The sequence below is a fragment of the Xylaria bambusicola genome (assembly GCF_022495145.1).
Source record: "Xylaria bambusicola strain CBS 139988 unplaced genomic scaffold F5B22scaffold_26, whole genome shotgun sequence".
Lineage (NCBI taxonomy): Eukaryota > Fungi > Ascomycota > Sordariomycetes > Xylariales > Xylariaceae > Xylaria > Xylaria bambusicola.
The window spans coordinates 390,910-407,677 of NW_025953579.1; the positions used below are offsets into that span (position 1 = coordinate 390,910).

The following is a 16,768-nucleotide window of genomic DNA, read 5'->3' on the forward strand; positions in this document are numbered from 1 at the left end:
GAAAGTCCGATATCTCCCGGTGGTTACGATCTACGTCTGCCGAAGCTAGACTATCCATTCAGGTAAATATACCTACGCAGCTGAGAATCCTCACACGAGCTCCAAACCGCCTCACGGGGAGTGCCGACACATTTCCACACATCGAAGCTGTTGTATAGGGGCACAGGTGCCACCCGGATCACAACTGGTTTCCGCTGGACGCAGTCAAATTTGACCTCCTTAAAAACGCCGTAACTTGTCATATCGTGCTAACTCGACCTTGAGAAGCAATTCCTGTACTACTTCAGTTGACTCTACCGACACCATACTCGTTAGTCCCGTCAAGATAACAGGATTTAGCTTCGCGATAATGAGCGCAATGTCTAGAAACTTAAGGGCTGTTGTTGAAAGCCGGATTAACTGCCATTTTCACTCAGATAAGTCGATGATTTGATTAATTCTTGATAGCCGTCTTCCGGAATCTCGAAATATTCACTCACACTCGGGTGTATATTCTCATGTTATTGAGGTTGATAGGAATATGTGAGTCAGACCGTCAGTTAGTATATCAGTAATAGCTAAAACCCAGAAGATCTTTGAAATCTTCTCAAGGGATTCCTCAGAATTGTCAGCATATTCATGTCAGTTAAGATCAAATGGTAGGCAGACCGTTATATTCAAATCAGCTTCGGCCCAACGAATTTACGGGCACCATAGCTGCCGTAATGATGCCTAACTGGATTGGAATCATATGGAAGGACTTGTGCGTGTTGTGTCAAGCCGCTGAGCTCGCATGACGAGCTAGATGATTAGCATCAAAGTATCTTGTTAGTCACAGTAGATTAAAATAGGTACTAAGTATGTATGTCAATGAGCGTTGGTTGCTAATGCAAGAGCTACGTGAAGATATCCAACAACACTCTCAAGACCCGCATCATAATTACATATTTCTTCATACTACGTTTGAACTCATGGCAAAGTCGGAGTGCATAAGATTCGATTCTCCCCAGCCTTAGCACAGCTGTAAAATCAACACACGACGCCATTCCTCCTCGGCCCAAATCCACAGCTCAGCTCAATGGCGGTCACAATCGCCTTAGCGAACCGGGAAGACTTACCCGCGCTCGCAGAAATCAATCGCTCAGCTTACTCGCAGGAATTACCCTCCAGATTCGCAGACAAGAACTGGACAGACGTGAATTACATGCTCAATTTCTTCAAGGGCAGACTCGCCGCAAGATTCAACCACGTCGGCACGCAGGTCTTCAAAGCGATTGATCCCGCTTCAGGGAACATCGTCGGCTTCGCATGCTGGACGCATGAAATTGCTGGCGACGAAGTGGATCAGACTCCCACGGGCACGATGGTGCAGAAAATGTCATCGAGTGTGAAGGTTGAGTTCATGAGGACGGTGGGTGCGGAGATTGAACAGTTGAGGGAGCATATGAAAGGGGAGGAGCGCTATTGTAGGTCCGGATATTGATTGTCTGCGATTTGGGTCACAGTGCTAACCATCGTAGATCTATCCGCGTTCGCAGTTGACCGAAGTCAGCAGAGCAAGGGGGTTGGATCGCAGCTGTTGAAGCATTGCTTGCAGATAGCGGATGATGCCGCGCTGCCTACCTGGCTCATCTCGTTCCCCGGGTCCCACGGCTTGTATCTTCGGTTTGGCTTTTGCAATGTAGATCATCGCGATGTCGATTTGAATACTTGGGATAAGAACAGGATGAGAGGCTTTGGGGTGTACCGCCAGTATGCGATGGTGCGGCATCTAAGGTGATGGGGTGGTAGGACCATAGTTTAGATATCATTGAATGTTCGATTATATGTTGTTAGCCTACGTCTATGTCTTGAAGCCTACTTGAGTCTGTAGAATTGCAGATGCTTATGTTACACGCAGTGTCACGGTGGGAGCGAACTCTTCAACTATCGGTACCACCTTGGTCTTGCGCGAGTTGCAGCGCTATCTAGCCTTTCGATGAGCCTGTTTGGGACGATCATGGCGCTGTTTACATCAGTCCCGCTGATTGTAGCTGTCCTTTGATCACTTGTAATCTGTGATTTTCGGAGGCTGTAGTTGTCACAGGCGCCCCTTGTGTCTTCTCCATATGAACATTCATATCGCCGATTTCCCAAAGCACTGCCTATGACCATCGATATTCGACCTAATCAAGTCTAGTAGATGGCCATTGTCAAGACTTAAACAGCAATTGTACCATTATATCGCGGCTCATCTTTCATTACTTATGGGTTCTCTCTATTCGACACAAGTCTGTCAGATGTTAGTTCCACTGATCTTATAAGTTGTTCATGCACGGACAATCTTACGCTATCACAAGCACAACAATGAAAACAAGTGCAATGGCCGCAACGACACAAGCAGTGCCCTTGATATGCGTCGTGCGACTCGGGACGCGTAGGCCCCAAGTAGACACCTCACCAAGCCCAGATGTGTGGCGAATCGCGGGTTCCGGAGCCCGGAAGCGGTTCTCAGCAATCGGCAGCTCGGCGGGCGTCGCGCTGCTTCTTCTCGGGGGACAGTAGGCGGAGACGGGATAGCGAGGAGCCGCTGGAAATAAGTGGTAGTAATGCGCCTGCTGCCAATCGTTCCTGTCGCTGGAAATGTCCTCCGACTCGACGACGGCCGTCTTCTGGCTGCTAGCTGACGACGCCACCGGCGCTAGGGGGTGATTTCGTCGGGAAGACATTAGCAGCTGGGAATTGGGGGCGGGTTATTGGGCAATTGGCGACATAACGGCAGTCCAGTTCGGAAGAAAAAAAAACTCTCTAAAAAACTGAATATCCAGACTGCTTGCTTTAGGAATTGAGGAACTGATGAAGAGAAGAGTTTATTAAGTGTCGGTCCTCTGTCAATTTTTAATACCGTTGGCCGCGATGATACTGACCGCGACGGGTCAATGGGGACCTGCAGATTGAACGACCGTGGCTCGCGGGACTTGATATGCAGTGCTGCAGTTCAAAACATGTGATGTTCGTTTTCGTTTCGTGCGCCACAGCGCCTCGCTACCGGTCGGTGTGGATGGCGGGCGACGATAACGCTTGGTTCGGCTGTAATACCGGCTGGGGAACTCTGATCTACGTGGGATGTAAAGAGGAAAAAGCAACGAAGATAACTCGCGGACGCATATGCCCAGAGTTGTCGTGTTGAGCGCGGGTTGGAACGAAGACATCGTGGCCTGTGGATTGACTGACTTTCCAAGCCTTTTTGTTGTTGTCACCGTGTTACAAGTTTGCTTCTTGAGATAAGTAATTTTATATCCTGTGGTATAGGATACGTTCTTGGTGCCCAGGCCGGTAACTGAGGTTACATTGTGCCTCATCGGAAGCCGTCCTCTCCTGGTTTATCTTCCCCGCCGCTTCACCCAAATTGCATATGCTTGCGATATCGTGTACCCCCAAGAAACTCATGCTGTATCACCTCGCGGAGCACAATGGAGATTATTGTGCGTGGTGGTAGGGAGATAAGATAATTGTCATACCCAACTACATAGGTACCGTCCTATCTGCATTTAGATGGAGCTAGATATAGCTTCCGAGGTGGATGATGACCACGATGAACACCAGCTGCCGCAACGAAACAGCATCATTTGAACCAACGCCGACTCTAATGATACACCGAACAAAGGAAATAACCCCGAGGGCAGAGAGTGATGGTGACATAGGTAAGATATCTTGGTACACCACAAAAGAGAAAGTCGTCTCACACGAGAACATCGAGCTCATCCTCGTCTTCATCCAAAAGCCCCAACCCACTATCGCACTTCCGCTTCCTCCTACCTTTGCCATTCACAGAAGACGATCCAGCCCGTGGCGTCGCGAGCTCCTTCGCCGTGCTCGATCTCGTCCGCCGTCGCGACGGCGGTGCCGCAGCCGTAGCTTTCTCAAGCTCGGCCTTCATCGTCTCCACGGCCTGCCGCGCCAACCTCGTCCCTTCCTCCGCCTCTTCCGCCCTGCGCGTCAAGCCGGCGTTCTCAACGCGCAGTTTCACAATGATCTCATGCGCAGTCCGCAACGAGTGATTCACATCGTATATCTCGCGCCGCAGCTCTAATACCCTTGCATCGCGCAGGGCAAGCGCCGAGGAATACGACTTATTCCGCACTTTCGCCTCGGCTTCTTTCCGGCGCTGGAGATCTTTCAGTTTCGTCTCTAGGTCCGCTGCTTGGGCTACTGTGGTCGACAGTTTGCTCTCTAGATCCGCGATGAGCGCGCCGCGCTCGGAGAGCGCTGTTTCGGCGCGCACGAGATCCGCGTTGAGTTTCGCCGAGGACGATTCGCTCTCCCCTTCGAGTCGTTGCACGAGGGTTTCTAACTCGGCGATATCCCGTCTGTAACCCTCTGCCGCCCCCTTCAATCGATCGAGTCCGATCTCGAGCTCGGCGATCCGCGCGTCGCGCTCGCGGAGCGTGGTAGCGTTCTTCTTGGCTTCCTCGCGTAACGACTTCATCGCGTCGAACCGCGCGCTGAGCTGTTGCCGGAGCGACAGCTCGATGGCGTGGTACTCGTCGATGGTCTCGTCGTCAGCGTGAGATTTGCGCGCGAGATCCCGCAGACGCGTTAATACGAGGTCTAGAACTTCCGCCGCGTGCGAGTTTAGCGGGAGTGTGATCTCGCCGGGCGTGATGTATTCTAGCTCGAGACGCGTCTCACGGAACCCGGCGGCGATTTCGGACACGATTTCGCGCGGGTCTGAGCCGCCGAATCCCAGGTTTGTGAGAGAGGCGCTGAGTTCGGAGAGGGATGCCGTGCGCTCCGAAAGGGCCTGGATTGCGGAGTCTAGACGCGCTTCTAGCTCTGATTGATCATCGCCGCTATTTTCGGCTGCAAGGGATGGCGCAGAGACTGTGGAAAGCTTTTCTGATAGACGAATTTGTAGCGCGGCGTGTGTATCCAGCGTCTCTGTTAACTTGGTTAATTCAAGCCGTAGAGACGTCAGTTCTAATTCTAAAGCTTCCTTTTCGGGATCGGGCAGAGATGCCTGGATGCCACTGTGCGACTGCGGCGTCGCAGGCATTGCTGGCGCTGTCCTGCGAGCCGAACATGGTGTAGCCGGTAGAGTTGGGCTCGTACAAGGTGGCGTTATGTACGGCGCCGATAAACCCTTGGACGGCCCTGCTTTCTCCCGTCTTTGCGAGGGCGTGCTGCACACTATCTCCATTGGCGTGAAGTTGCTGTCTTCATCTAGACAGCTATCTGAGAAGGGATCGTGAGGTGCCATTGTCCAGTCATAGAAACTCTGAGACGGCAGATCGTATTCATTACCGCCGTCAAAGAGATTGTAATCTTCCTCGTCTTGGGGAAGTGGCGGGAGTTGTTGCTGCGCTAACTCCGAGCGCAAAGTCTCAACTTGCTGCTCGAGCTCCAGGATGCGCTCTGTATCTTGTACCAGCGTCTCATTGTGCAGACGCTCGATCTCAGCATCGCGATTGGCGAGTTCGGCACGCAAGCGCTGTATCTCGGCTGAGACTTTTTCCTCGTTGTCGCGCTTGCGCGCGCGCGCCTTTGTGCTGCTATTTCTTTTCGGAGTTGTGACCTCCTTGTCCCCTGTAGACGCTCGCCGGCGCTTGGGAGACGGCTCGCTGAGCGATGACCGCTTGACCATGGGCGTTAAGCCTGTCGAGCATAGCGCATCATCTGTGGCTGTGAGATCTGGCCCTGGATCAGAGAATCGCACGCGCTTCTTAGGGCGCGGCTTGCTTGGAGTTTTTAGGATGGCTGGTAATGGCGCGGAGACAACGCGCTGTCGAAGCGATGAAGAAGCAGCAGCAGCAGCACTATTAGAAGATGGGTTGGCGACACAATTGCGTGGTGTGCGCCGAAGCGCAATTGGCATGTCCAAGTCTTCCATTTCCTATGTTCGTGCGCCCGCGCTTTGACTGAGTTAGTTCCAGCTCCAGCAAGGTGCATAGCAGTGGGGGGTGTTCTTTGGGTAATTCCTTACTTATCGCTCTCTATCCGAAGTTGTCCGATGCCTATACTTGACTTACACGTGTCGCATCTGATGCAAGAAAGGTTGTGTAAGTCTGGTATGACAATTGAAAGTCAAGATATTGAAGTAGTTTACATAAGTATGTATGTGTTTAAGATTCAGATCTAGATCTAGCATAGTATTTTGTATTTATTGTTGCTTGCTCATTTGATTGCTTTCTTAGTTTGTCCCACCGACACGGTCTGGTCTGGTCTGCGTCTCCTCGTGTAGTGTAATTCATATGTCGTGTCCGTGTTCTCGGTGTTAATCGTGTAGCCCAAGCCGCGTCTACCGTGTCCAAAGTAAACAATATCATGACTATCCCTTGTTGCCATCGTCAACTTCTTTCCGAATTTGTTTATTGATTTCCTGTTTCGGCCTGGTGGCACATATTGGTTCGCTTGCCCCCGCCTTTTGCCTTTTGCCATAGCCAATCAATTCTAACCGACAGGGATGATTGGGGTTTTTTTGGTTTTTGGGCGGGGTTGGTGTAGCCGTTGGCGGGGGAGGGGACTCTTGCCACAAGGAGAGATTAACTAGGTATTGAGTATCAAACTGAACTTGAAAATACTCTAAATTAAAATTGAAAGTTTGCATACTAGGCATAGATGCCTAACTTACCATAACGGAGTGCTTAGTACTTACCTCAGTTGGGAAGGGAAGTGGTTATCTGTCAAGTTCTCATGAACGTGACGCTTCACATCACCGGTAGTCGTTTGTTTTCATAGTCTCGCGATAGCTTCGCTCGTGGACACCGAATATGAAGTGAGTAGCTGGTGTATCACACTGTTGCCATCCACAGCAGAATGTCTATCCTTTATTACGGCTGGTTATACACCTACCTAGGTAATTATCAAGCAGTCTACTTCGCCTGGTATAACGCGAGGGGGTCTGGCTACCGTGACAACCATCCCTTCAAGTTGAAATGCGTTGTCTTATAGGCATGTGTGTTTGCTCATGACACGTAGTCTAGACCGACATAGAAAAATCATCATAGGTGATTTGTTTTGTCTCGGTTGACTACGTCTGAAGTAACTTGGAACAATCCGCTTATGTAATCTCCGCCTTTTGGACACAAGTTTACTTGTTATGGCAATTTTTCTGTAGCTGAAGTCGGCCGCTACAATATTGCTCCCTAGTTATGGTTGTTAGCTACATTTGCTGCTTGCCAAAAATAGATGCAGTAACATCGAGCAAAGGTAAGAGTCAGGGACTCTGATCATCTCGGTTTGGTTAATGGTCTCTTATGACGATTCATTGCACGGGACAAGTGGCTTACCGTCTAACGCCATACGCGAGATGACTAATTGACTACTCCGCTGTCTCTCTGGTTTATACTATTTTCGCTTCTGCTAAGAGAGTATTGCTATTCGTATAAGTATGAGACGGGAAGATTTAGACCTAGCGATTATTAACCTACCGGTACGAGTTTGGAATGCACATAGATTATAATCACGTGATAGACAGCTGTATCAACTTATACGATTACCATGCTTGGCGGGATAAGCGAATGAAGTAATAAGTTGCATGAAACAGGCTTACGTTGATAAGCTAACTCGATTAATCAACCATTGGTGAGGTTCAGTCTCCAAATTTAAACTTGAATAGGTACTCTTCTAGAACGCGATATTGTGAAAGAAACCTCTTCGTGACATGAGTCTCACATCGAAGGTTATAGGATGGTTTTCACATCAGCATAGTCGTAGTTGATTTGTACATATCGCCGCAGAGCGTATTTCACAGGATGATGTCAAAGAACTAGCCAGACCGGGATTGTCGGGCCTGTAGCCGATGCTAAGTTTGGCGTTAAATATTCCGCTTATCTCGGACTTAGCCCCGCCTTGTGAGTTGATTCTTCTCTTAATTTGGAAGGGCACAGTAACTTCATCGGAAACCCGTTATTCTACAACCCCTACCCCGGTCTTACATCAGATCAAGACGGCAGGCAATGATCTTGATAAAGGCTATCTCATCAATCTAGATGGGTCGGATGAGGGTTCAGGGTTATGTCATCATACTGACCTTATTGTCGCAGGAGCAGCAAGCAAGATTTGAACGACGCCTATGCTGGAAGTCTTGGGTATTAGCTACAATAATCAGTTGAATAATCGAAACGCACATGTACGCTATATTACATTACACCCCACCCATACCGAAGATCCAAAGCTCAAAGATCTACCTACAGAACGATACCCCTATGCCGATTGCTCCACAACGGTTCCCGTGGATGGACCGTGGACGGAAGGACAGAGAAGCACGTGCCAGCCAACGATACCGTTTGTTGTGCAGTGGAACGAAATATACTTACTAGATTGTAACTGTAACGAAAATGTTGACGCGCTAAAAGGATTTATTTTAAAATCTGCATTCATATCCTAAGCCAATTGACCTTAAGGTTTGTTTCAGATATCCTGATCGGAGTATCTCACAGGATTTCTTTTAGCTATGGCAGACTGTAGGTTGCTCGTGGTGTCACCCTTACTGTGATTCACGTCTCTGAAATCTGATTACGCTCAGTTGAAAAATGGTAGGACTCTGTAAATCAATACGGCATGCATATACATATAGGTACGTGAGTGCACACCGTATCACCGAGCTTCACCGACTAGCTAGGGGTGATAATATGCTTAGGTCATCTCTTAGCGCTGCATCGTGACATAGCATGTCAGCAGCATCTGTTACCAACTTTGCCCTTCGCAATAATCATACTATTCAGTCACAGAGAATTGGAACTATTATTAAGCAGTATGATAGTGCTTGCTGAAAAGCGAGTTAAATTGTATACACAATTGCTTATAAGCCTCAGATATTGTGTAGAGTGTGGGCAGCTATTGTCGGAATTTGGCACATAAGCTTACCTAATGAACACAGTAGCCACAACGATTTGCCATACCTTTTTGAAATACTGCATTCTGATGGATAAACCCCTGAAAGTGTCAGGTGCTTGCAGGGATACGACCCGAAATCAATATGAGACTCCAAAGCACACTATGTGCATCCCAACACGCGGATCGTCTTGCACTTGTTGCATACTTGGATATTTTGTAGGATTATACGGTACCTAGCCACACTGAGGCTACACCACCTACATCATATGCCGGAAAAGGTAATTAAGGGTCTATTTAGTTCATAGGAACGACTCCACCTTCTAAAGACGACTCCCGAAATCGCCTTACGTTCCCGCCTGTGCCCTGTTAGAAATCCATGCTCCGCGGCAGGCAGCTAGGTTTACCGGCACTACCCGTAGATAAGCATAGATTCACGGAATCCTTCGTTGAAGGTGGATCTAAGCACGGACAGTAGATTTGTAAATACCTTTCGAGAATCTTTGTGGTTATGATGAGAGGTCTGGTATGTGTGTATGAGTAGAAGAAGAAGCGGGAGAGAAGAATATACCAGGAGAAGAAAGGAATATGGGAAAACTTTCTACTCTCCTTACAATGACTCGACTGGGATCTTTTGCTTCCGCCCAATGGCGTTTCTGCTATTCAGATACGGCCTTCGCAGCACGCCCGACAGCCGCTGAAGGTTCCTCTGTGAGGGAACTAGTCACTGACTATATAGAGACTGCAAGGTACTCATGGACAAGAATCACACTTGCCTTATACTGAAGTAAAATATGTTATATATGGATGTCTTATTTGAATTCTTAGCCCACTGTTGAATACGCTGAGGTTGGTCAAATCCTTTAGGCCGACTCCAGCTGCCCTTATAAGTGCACCGCTAGTGAGCCAGCCCAGGAAAATTATACGAAATGCAACTCTCATAGACGAAACGCACGTGGTGATATGTGCATAACTCATAAGCAGGCGCTAAACCCCGTGCCTGGGGTAAGTAGTGTAAGCACATCGCATCTATCAGACGATTGATTCGCCGAAATTGTCAGCATGGAGGGTTATCGTGCATATGCATTGCATAATGCAGGTAACCCCAAGTTGTCCCAAGAAGTATATTTTAGATAACATCTGCAAGGGCAGGGTTGAATAGGTAATTACGCCCTGTTTAAGAGGCTCTATATCTTATCCAAGACATTTCGGATGACTCAGGTTGGTGCTGAACCCCGATAGCATCGCACACACCAAACCAGGAGCGGCGCCTCTAAGATCCGCTAAAGTAGCGGAATGATCTTTAACGGGTTACTCCGCGTTTTCCTCGAGGGCCCACTTCCTACACAGATGCAGTGTGCGCCAACTGTCAGCTTGCCATTCCGCTACTGCATGACAGCGGCACGGGGTACCTCTGAATCTAGAACGATTAAAAGCTAAAAGAGTCAATGAAACTGAGCTGTTAGGGTAAATTGAGCCTCTTGCTATTTGATCTTCTGCCCTGACTCATCAGAAATGTCAACGCGGAGGAATAATTATACCCTTATGGATATCTAGAGATCAAAGTCAGCTTACCTATCAAAGTTAAAATATTCAACAACTACTATTGCTTCAGAGTCCACGAAACCTCCGATACCTATCAAGATTCTACATGGCCAATTAGAGCATATTAGATATGTACCGTAGCGGTTTTGATACCAAGGGCACCTAATGCTATACCAAATACGCATAAATCACCGGCAAAGCTAAGCAATTTTGAGCTTATTTATGTAGATCTGTTAGCAAAGCTAGGGGATGCCTAAGACCCAATGAAAAGTATGTCGTGGACTCTAAAGTAATACTCGGCTTGCTAAACCTAGGCATGTGAAAGATACAATGTTCAAAATTTACCCCAGCGTCCTCTATTTTATCCGAATCAACTTGAATGTCAATCACCTGATGACAAATTTCTGAGGTAACATTCCATATTTAGTTATGGAGAGCAAAAATCAAGAAAGCTTCTTACGCCATATCTCTTGCTGCTCTTAGGGTCGAATAAGAAAGGATTGGCGAACCAATTACTTCTTCAATGCCTCAATAGCTGTCTATCTTTATCTCAAATATGTCAAATACAATATTTTGGGAATATTCCGAAATGGTTCATTGATACTAGCTGTACTTGCACATTTCTTTATAGTTTTCAAGATAAGTTACCTTATATCAAAACACGCATACAGAAACGATGACCTAAAGCTTATCATAGAGAGGAGACTAGTTCGAGGTATTGTGTTTACTAAGATCAAAGTATTTCAAACCAAACTTCATATAAGCTGGTATTCTAGCTACTTTATCCATATATGGCAAAGTAACAAGATTACCGCATTGTTCCAACCAACTCCAGGCAAAATACTAAGATGCTTTATCTCAAAACAAGATATATTTTACCTCTATGAAACAGGGATTAGCTCGAACAAGAGAAGCCCCGAAAGTGGGAGCTAATGGGGAAATTTGGGCGAGTAGCTACTTCCAACCCCTACGGATGGACCAAAAATTCGAAATCAGCTACATAAACATCTATATTGATACCGTTTGTAGGATTCTAGGGGCATATCTACACAAATTGAACTTGACTAATCGCACACGAGATTGGTCTATTTCTACTCTGACTCGTAACGTTGTATACACTTCCTAGAGTCCGAACTTGTCAATGCAGCGTGGCCTGATCCGTGACAAATGGCAAACAATTTTCAAGAGTACGTATTGCAGTGCAGCATATAATTGATATGAACTAAAGTAGGGATCAATTAGTGCCTAGGTATTCAAGGCTGCATAGATAATATCATTGAGTTGCCGCTAGGTTTTTGATTTAAATAATCGCGTAGTTGCTGACTGACCTACGCCTGAGGCACTGTACAGGAAGTCGAGTGAAGCTGGAGCAAACTGTACCAGAGCGTCGTGGCGGCTGTAGTTGCAGTAGTGCAACTACTAATTAGACCTTAGTGGAACGAACAGCAACGATGTTGTAATATATACACTGATTTAGTAGGTGGTTAAGGGATTTCAGTATGCGCCTATCTTGTAGTCCCTTGGCTGTCCAGAGACTTAAATACTTATGCGAAACTGAGTGATGGCTGACAAGTTAAAACATAGCCAAGACGACCGTTGGCATTAGGAGCAAGATCGTATCGAGATACAACCCTAATACGGCGTATATTGACCTGATATTCTAAGTTTAGCGGACGGCACCAGATTCCGTCCGTTCTACCTAGACCCACACACGTTGGATCAGCCTGATGAAGTGAGGGCTGTTCAGACGATTGATGGTATAATGACGCCGAGTAAATTATTAAGCGGTCGATGTTCTAGTAAGCCTGCTCGGGAACATGCTTATGTTACAGCCAAGTTGTTGCAATTTCTTTGCCTTGCCAAGAGCCGAATCCTGACGTCTTCAAAATCCTGTAGATGTCGATTTGTGAGATTGCATCCGCTGCGTTCGATAACTGTGCCATCAACCCCCTGTCAGCCTTGGCAATATTTCATTGTGGTAAGAGTTGCTTACGTAGTGGAGGCATGCGCATTCTGTTCTCTTATCCGACGGCCGCCCAATGCAGACACAGGTATCCGAGACGCCGCTGCAGCAGGTCTGTCTAATATAGGTCGCCAGGATGTCAATCAACTGTTAGCGCCACGCCACATCCTGCAAGTTCTGACACATCTCACCTTAATTCCTGTCGTTTAAGTCTGCATCGTGTCAAGGATAATGAATCGCTCTCGACTGTCATTGTATGACAATTCAGCTTAGATACAGGGTAGCCCTACGACAAGCACTGAAAACCCTTAATTATCATCCTGGCCGCCGATAATCGGGACTCTGGTTATGATGGTCAAAGAGCGAAACTCGCCTGATTGAACCCTTCTACATGCTGGATCGGTTTGAGACTTTGGTACTAAATTTTGGTCATGTTAGGGTGGTGATGCTCATTTTGATACCGGTAGAATAATCGTTTTGGGCACCCCGCATTACCGACTACCATGTTTCAGACGTTGAAAGCTCGACGTAGCAACAATGGCGAATCTGCATACGTTGTACAGTCCTCTGGTATGCCATTTGAGAGAAGTAGGACGAAGAAACAGCGAGCTTGCACACTGTGCAAACTAAAGAAGGTAAAGTGATTACAAGAGATGTACGTTTTCTATATCACTAACAGCTCACGCAGTTGAAATGTGTCCCTGCAAGCAATGAAGATAGCTGCGTTAAATGCGCGAAACAGGGTTTGGAGTGCTCATACAAGAACAAGACAAAATCGGATAAGACCTCGACATTGAAATCATCGAAAGGAGCCCCCAAATCTCAAGATACAACCTTACCCATAGAGGATAATGACCCCAATAAATCAGAGCGGCTGGATAGCGACCAGTCTGTCATAGCCGGAGATACGGCTTCGATAACGTCACCCGCAGATAGCACCCCTTCAAACTCAGGGCATGGGGCTCTTACCTTTCCAGACGGGGTTTCCTTTGCAGACCTCCTTGAAAAGGAGATGCCTTTCGACTTCTGGTCATTATCTTACAACGACAACTGTAAGCTCTTCCGAAAAGAAACATAGGACGCATGTACTGATTCTATCATTAGTAAATACTGGAAATGCCCCAAATTATCTCCAGACCGACGGCGGAGAGAGTGATACACATCAGATGAAACTGTATTATGATCCCTTAGGCTACACTCAAGGGTCCAACGATGCAACCGGGGAAGATTCATTGATACAGTCAGAGGGCACATCAAAAGCCATAAATCAAACCATAGCCACCCCCAAGCACGAACCATCCTTTTGGAAACATAGCTTCGCATCAGGGATACCAGCTTTAGGCCAGTCCTCGAATATTACAGGTCCAGAAGCAGGGACATTTGCCGAGATACCGGAACTAAGTTTCCAAGAAATGCCGGCCTTGCAGCCTGCATCCACAGCTTGCCAATGTCTGGAGCAGCTCATGCAAGCGAATGAGGACATGCAAGTCAAATTAGTTTGGGGAGCCTGCCCACTCAACGGGGTCACAGTGAGCGTGGATGAGATGCTGCAATGTCAAAAAGACGTATTAGTCAGCTGCGAGACACTACTCGAATGCAAGGCCTGCAGTCAACGGTCCGATTACGTGATGTTGATCGTTTCCATGTGCCACGAGATGATGAATGGAATCGGCGACTTAAGTGAGATGATTCTACCAGGGTCACAACAAGGTAGCTCGAAAAGGCCGCGATCGGAATCAGACGTGAGAAAGCGAGACTTGAAAGTAAAAGCTGGCGCATGGCGCCTTGACGACGAGGAAGAGATCAATGTGATTCGATCACTTATCGGTATCAGAATCACTCGCCTGGGTTCTCTGATCACGCTACTGGAAAAGGGGGTAAAGGTCAATCATCCTGCGTACGAGTGGGTGATTCGTGCTCTAAGGCAGTCGATTACGGAGAAAGTCGCGGCTATAGGGCCAGGGGGCCCAGGGGGCGGATGAGTTTTCGGAATCACGATGAACATATAGACTTTCCCGGAGGAGATTTGATAGAAGATAAACAAACTCATATGTTTAATAGAACATTTGGAAACTGTCATAGCGTTGTTATACGATACCTTAGGCAAAAACCAAAAACCAAAAAAACCACTACAAATCCTACAAAGTCAAAATCCTAGCTGTACGCGCTTGAATCGCCTCTTCCGCATTCAAATACCGACCGCTCTTGAAACTAGGAACGAAATCAGTGAAAATCACAGATTAATGGTGCGTGTTTACGTACCTCCACCAGAGATTAGCTCTTGCAACATCCCGGCATGCGCCGAGATATCTCTGTACCTCTTTATCAGTCTCTTCGCCCCACGAAGGTAGGTTCGCTACTGCGTCGTCCCAATCTTTCTGGCACTGGTTCATAATCTCGCCAGTCCTATCCATTGCCTGCTGTTCGGAGAGGCCTTGTCGCTTCAGTAGGCAGATCAGGTTATGCTCTACACCAAAGCCCTGAAAGTGTGGATGTTAGCAACTAAGAACAGACTTCCCATTCAATATCTCGCGAGTGACTTACCAAGTCTTTCTTGTAGGACAAAACATCATTCACCCTGAATTTGTTGTTAACCATAGTGTCATAAAACAGAGGTTCATCAACCTTACAGCCAAGTGAGGTCTGCGGCGGCGCGCTCGCAGGTGGCAATCGAAGGATGATCCATAATATCTTGTGTCAACTTGATGCCGTGTGCCCATCTAGTTATTCCGGGTTAGCTTCATAACACCCCTATTTTGCACACTCTCTCTTCCGAAATGGTAAACGTACTCGACTACCACGAATAAGCAATACGAGCCGATTGACTGCCGTCGAGTTGCCATGTAGTCGGGAATAGCAACGTCGAGCCCGGTATTAGATTGAGCTAGCCACACTTGTTGGAGTATAGCGTATAGGCACTTTCTGTGAGTCTCCTTCCAGCGCTGCTGAAGGTCTTCGCAAAGCGTAGGTTAGCAGGGCCCGCATTACGGTTGGGAGGAAAGTTTGCGAGGGCTGTAAGTGTATTGCGAAAATAGAAAGCATGTATATTACCTGGTGCGGGATTCCTCTAGTGGTCGCTGGTTAGCATGCCGAGCATTGAAACGCTTGAGGCCATGGGATTAGCATACCTGCTGAAATCGATGCCAGGTTGACTGGAACATATAGCGAAGCGGGTATTTCTTCGGGTCGACTGGTGGATATGAGTCGTCCATCAAACTCAATGTGTAGATCATCTCATGGGCCGACTCAATAGTCTTATCTTTCATCTCGCCTTCGTCATACTCTTCCATAGCTATCAGTAAGGGTTCATCTCGTTCCGCAGATATCGGACTTACGATCATCGAACACGAAAGCCTGCGCAGGTAGTGATTAGCGGGGTATAAATTTGAATGTTCCAATTCTGACTTACCCAGATACACCAATCAACTGCCATGCGAAATGCTTCGGCGTCTGCCTGGGGAGCAGACAAGCTGATGAGGTAGGCGAAGTTGGCCTTGGTCAATATCTTGGCCGTTTTGGGGTCCATTTTGGTAAGTCTACTTCGACGTTAGCGGCATCGTTCGGTGCGGGTATGCTCAATTTCACATACGCTTTGGTCCATGCTTCCGACAGTGGTCCTATTGAAGGCTCTAACTATTTTGGCGTCAGTGTTCAAGCACAATCCGTAAATGAGCCCAACGTCTAACTTGTAATATTGAACTGATAACTGCTAAATAGTATGGGGAACCAGATGATATTGGGAGTTGCGAAGGAGATGCCTCGGAGAGTTGCTCACTGGATTCTCAACGGGGTCACCCGATAGGATGCCATCAAAAAGATCTGGGATATGAAGAATTCTGGAGTTGACTCCGTTGGTTTTCTTGACATCTCCATTAGTCCCGCCGTTACTGATCGCATGGTTGCCGTTGACCACTCCGTTACCGTTGGACCCATTAGTTTCGCTGGCGGATGGCATTTTGAGAAGTTGTTCAAGAGGATGGCTGATAAGAGGATAAACTGAAAGAGGATTACCGTAACGTACAATTTGGTTAAAATGTATAGCTGGAATAACATTCAATAAATAACTATCGCCAATGAGCCTGCGCAATGATGTATCCATATACTGTTGTTCATACTGGAATGAACTCGGTAACTTCCCGTTTAGTGAGAATGAGGCTTAGCGTTATAATTACGAGATGTAGAAGTGTTCATGGCCCGAAAGGGAAATCCGTATGTTGATCTTATGGGAAGCGTTCCGTTCACGAACACGGGAAATACAGCTCGGAACTTCTACAAGGAGTATATAGGACTGTGGTTGATAGCCTGATTTGGGAGATTCCAAGAAACAAAGGATTTCTAGGACATCTATGCGGTTGTCAGATTACACTGTAGACGATCAGCCAGGAAGGAATGTTTATAAGATGAAGTGGTTCAAGGAAGGGTTGAACTAACACTGGCATATCCGACGTACGACACGTGTCCTCTACG

At 47.3% G+C, this 16,768-nt stretch overlaps 6 protein-coding genes across 6 annotated transcripts; 2 read left to right on the plus strand and 4 right to left on the minus strand.

Annotated features, from left to right (window-relative positions):
* Window positions 1-7: 7 nt before the first annotated feature.
* Window positions 8-754, minus strand: F5B22DRAFT_610443 (uncharacterized protein). The gene is made up of 2 exons (XM_047975200.1): window positions 480-754; window positions 8-293 (listed from the first exon to the last, which is right to left on the minus strand). The coding sequence occupies exon 2, from the start codon at window positions 240-242 to the stop codon at window positions 51-53; it is 192 nt and encodes a 63-aa protein (XP_047829994.1). The 5' UTR covers window positions 243-293; window positions 480-754; the 3' UTR covers window positions 8-50.
* Window positions 755-852: 98 nt separating this feature from the next.
* Window positions 853-1,833, plus strand: F5B22DRAFT_610444 (acyl-CoA N-acyltransferase). Its single transcript, XM_047975201.1, has 2 exons — window positions 853-1,445; window positions 1,500-1,833. Exons 1-2 carry the CDS (start codon window positions 1,058-1,060, stop codon window positions 1,757-1,759), a joined length of 648 nt encoding a protein of 215 aa, XP_047829995.1. The 5' UTR covers window positions 853-1,057; the 3' UTR covers window positions 1,760-1,833.
* A 153-nt stretch (window positions 1,834-1,986) lies between these two features.
* On the minus strand, window positions 1,987-2,790 carry F5B22DRAFT_227925 (uncharacterized protein). The gene is made up of 2 exons (XM_047969812.1): window positions 2,308-2,790; window positions 1,987-2,251 (listed from the first exon to the last, which is right to left on the minus strand). Exons 1-2 carry the CDS (start codon window positions 2,685-2,687, stop codon window positions 2,224-2,226), a joined length of 408 nt encoding a protein of 135 aa, XP_047829996.1. The 5' UTR covers window positions 2,688-2,790; the 3' UTR covers window positions 1,987-2,223.
* A 720-nt stretch (window positions 2,791-3,510) lies between these two features.
* F5B22DRAFT_227923 (uncharacterized protein) lies at window positions 3,511-5,999 on the minus strand. The gene is made up of 2 exons (XM_047969811.1): window positions 5,942-5,999; window positions 3,511-5,870 (listed from the first exon to the last, which is right to left on the minus strand). Exon 2 carries the CDS (start codon window positions 5,846-5,848, stop codon window positions 3,701-3,703), a length of 2,148 nt encoding a protein of 715 aa, XP_047829997.1. The 5' UTR covers window positions 5,849-5,870; window positions 5,942-5,999; the 3' UTR covers window positions 3,511-3,700.
* Window positions 6,000-12,636: 6,637 nt separating this feature from the next.
* On the plus strand, window positions 12,637-14,283 carry F5B22DRAFT_656645 (uncharacterized protein; the record flags this gene model as incomplete). Its single annotated transcript, XM_047979975.1, has 3 exons — window positions 12,637-12,936; window positions 12,990-13,353; window positions 13,406-14,283. The coding sequence occupies exons 1-3, from the start codon at window positions 12,805-12,807 to the stop codon at window positions 14,281-14,283; spliced, it is 1,374 nt and encodes a 457-aa protein (XP_047829998.1). The 5' UTR covers window positions 12,637-12,804.
* On the minus strand, window positions 14,065-16,256 carry F5B22DRAFT_656647 (isoprenoid synthase domain-containing protein; the record flags this gene model as incomplete). The annotated part of the gene is made up of 11 exons (XM_047979976.1): window positions 14,065-14,512; window positions 14,564-14,781; window positions 14,846-14,879; window positions 14,932-15,021; window positions 15,092-15,254; window positions 15,353-15,368; window positions 15,430-15,584; window positions 15,637-15,655; window positions 15,711-15,837; window positions 15,891-15,934; window positions 16,077-16,256. 11 exons carry the CDS (start codon window positions 16,254-16,256, stop codon window positions 14,440-14,442), a joined length of 1,119 nt encoding a protein of 372 aa, XP_047829999.1. The 3' UTR covers window positions 14,065-14,439.
* Between the last annotated feature and the right edge of the window lie 512 nt (window positions 16,257-16,768).

Coding starts and splice junctions, on each gene's coding strand:
- F5B22DRAFT_610443 (XM_047975200.1), bottom strand. CDS start 242: ATGACAAGTTACGGCGTTTTTAAGGAGGTCAAATTTGACTGCGTCCAG.
- F5B22DRAFT_610444 (XM_047975201.1), top strand. CDS start 1,058: ATGGCGGTCACAATCGCCTTAGCGAACCGGGAAGACTTACCCGCGCTC. Junction 1,446..1,499: donor GAAAGGGGAGGAGCGCTATT/GTAGGTCCGGAT, acceptor TAACCATCGTAG/ATCTATCCGCGTTCGCAGTT.
- F5B22DRAFT_227925 (XM_047969812.1), bottom strand. CDS start 2,687: ATGTCTTCCCGACGAAATCACCCCCTAGCGCCGGTGGCGTCGTCAGCT. Junction 2,252..2,307: donor ATTGTTGTGCTTGTGATAGC/GTAAGATTGTCC, acceptor AACATCTGACAG/ACTTGTGTCGAATAGAGAGA.
- F5B22DRAFT_227923 (XM_047969811.1), bottom strand. CDS start 5,848: ATGGAAGACTTGGACATGCCAATTGCGCTTCGGCGCACACCACGCAAT.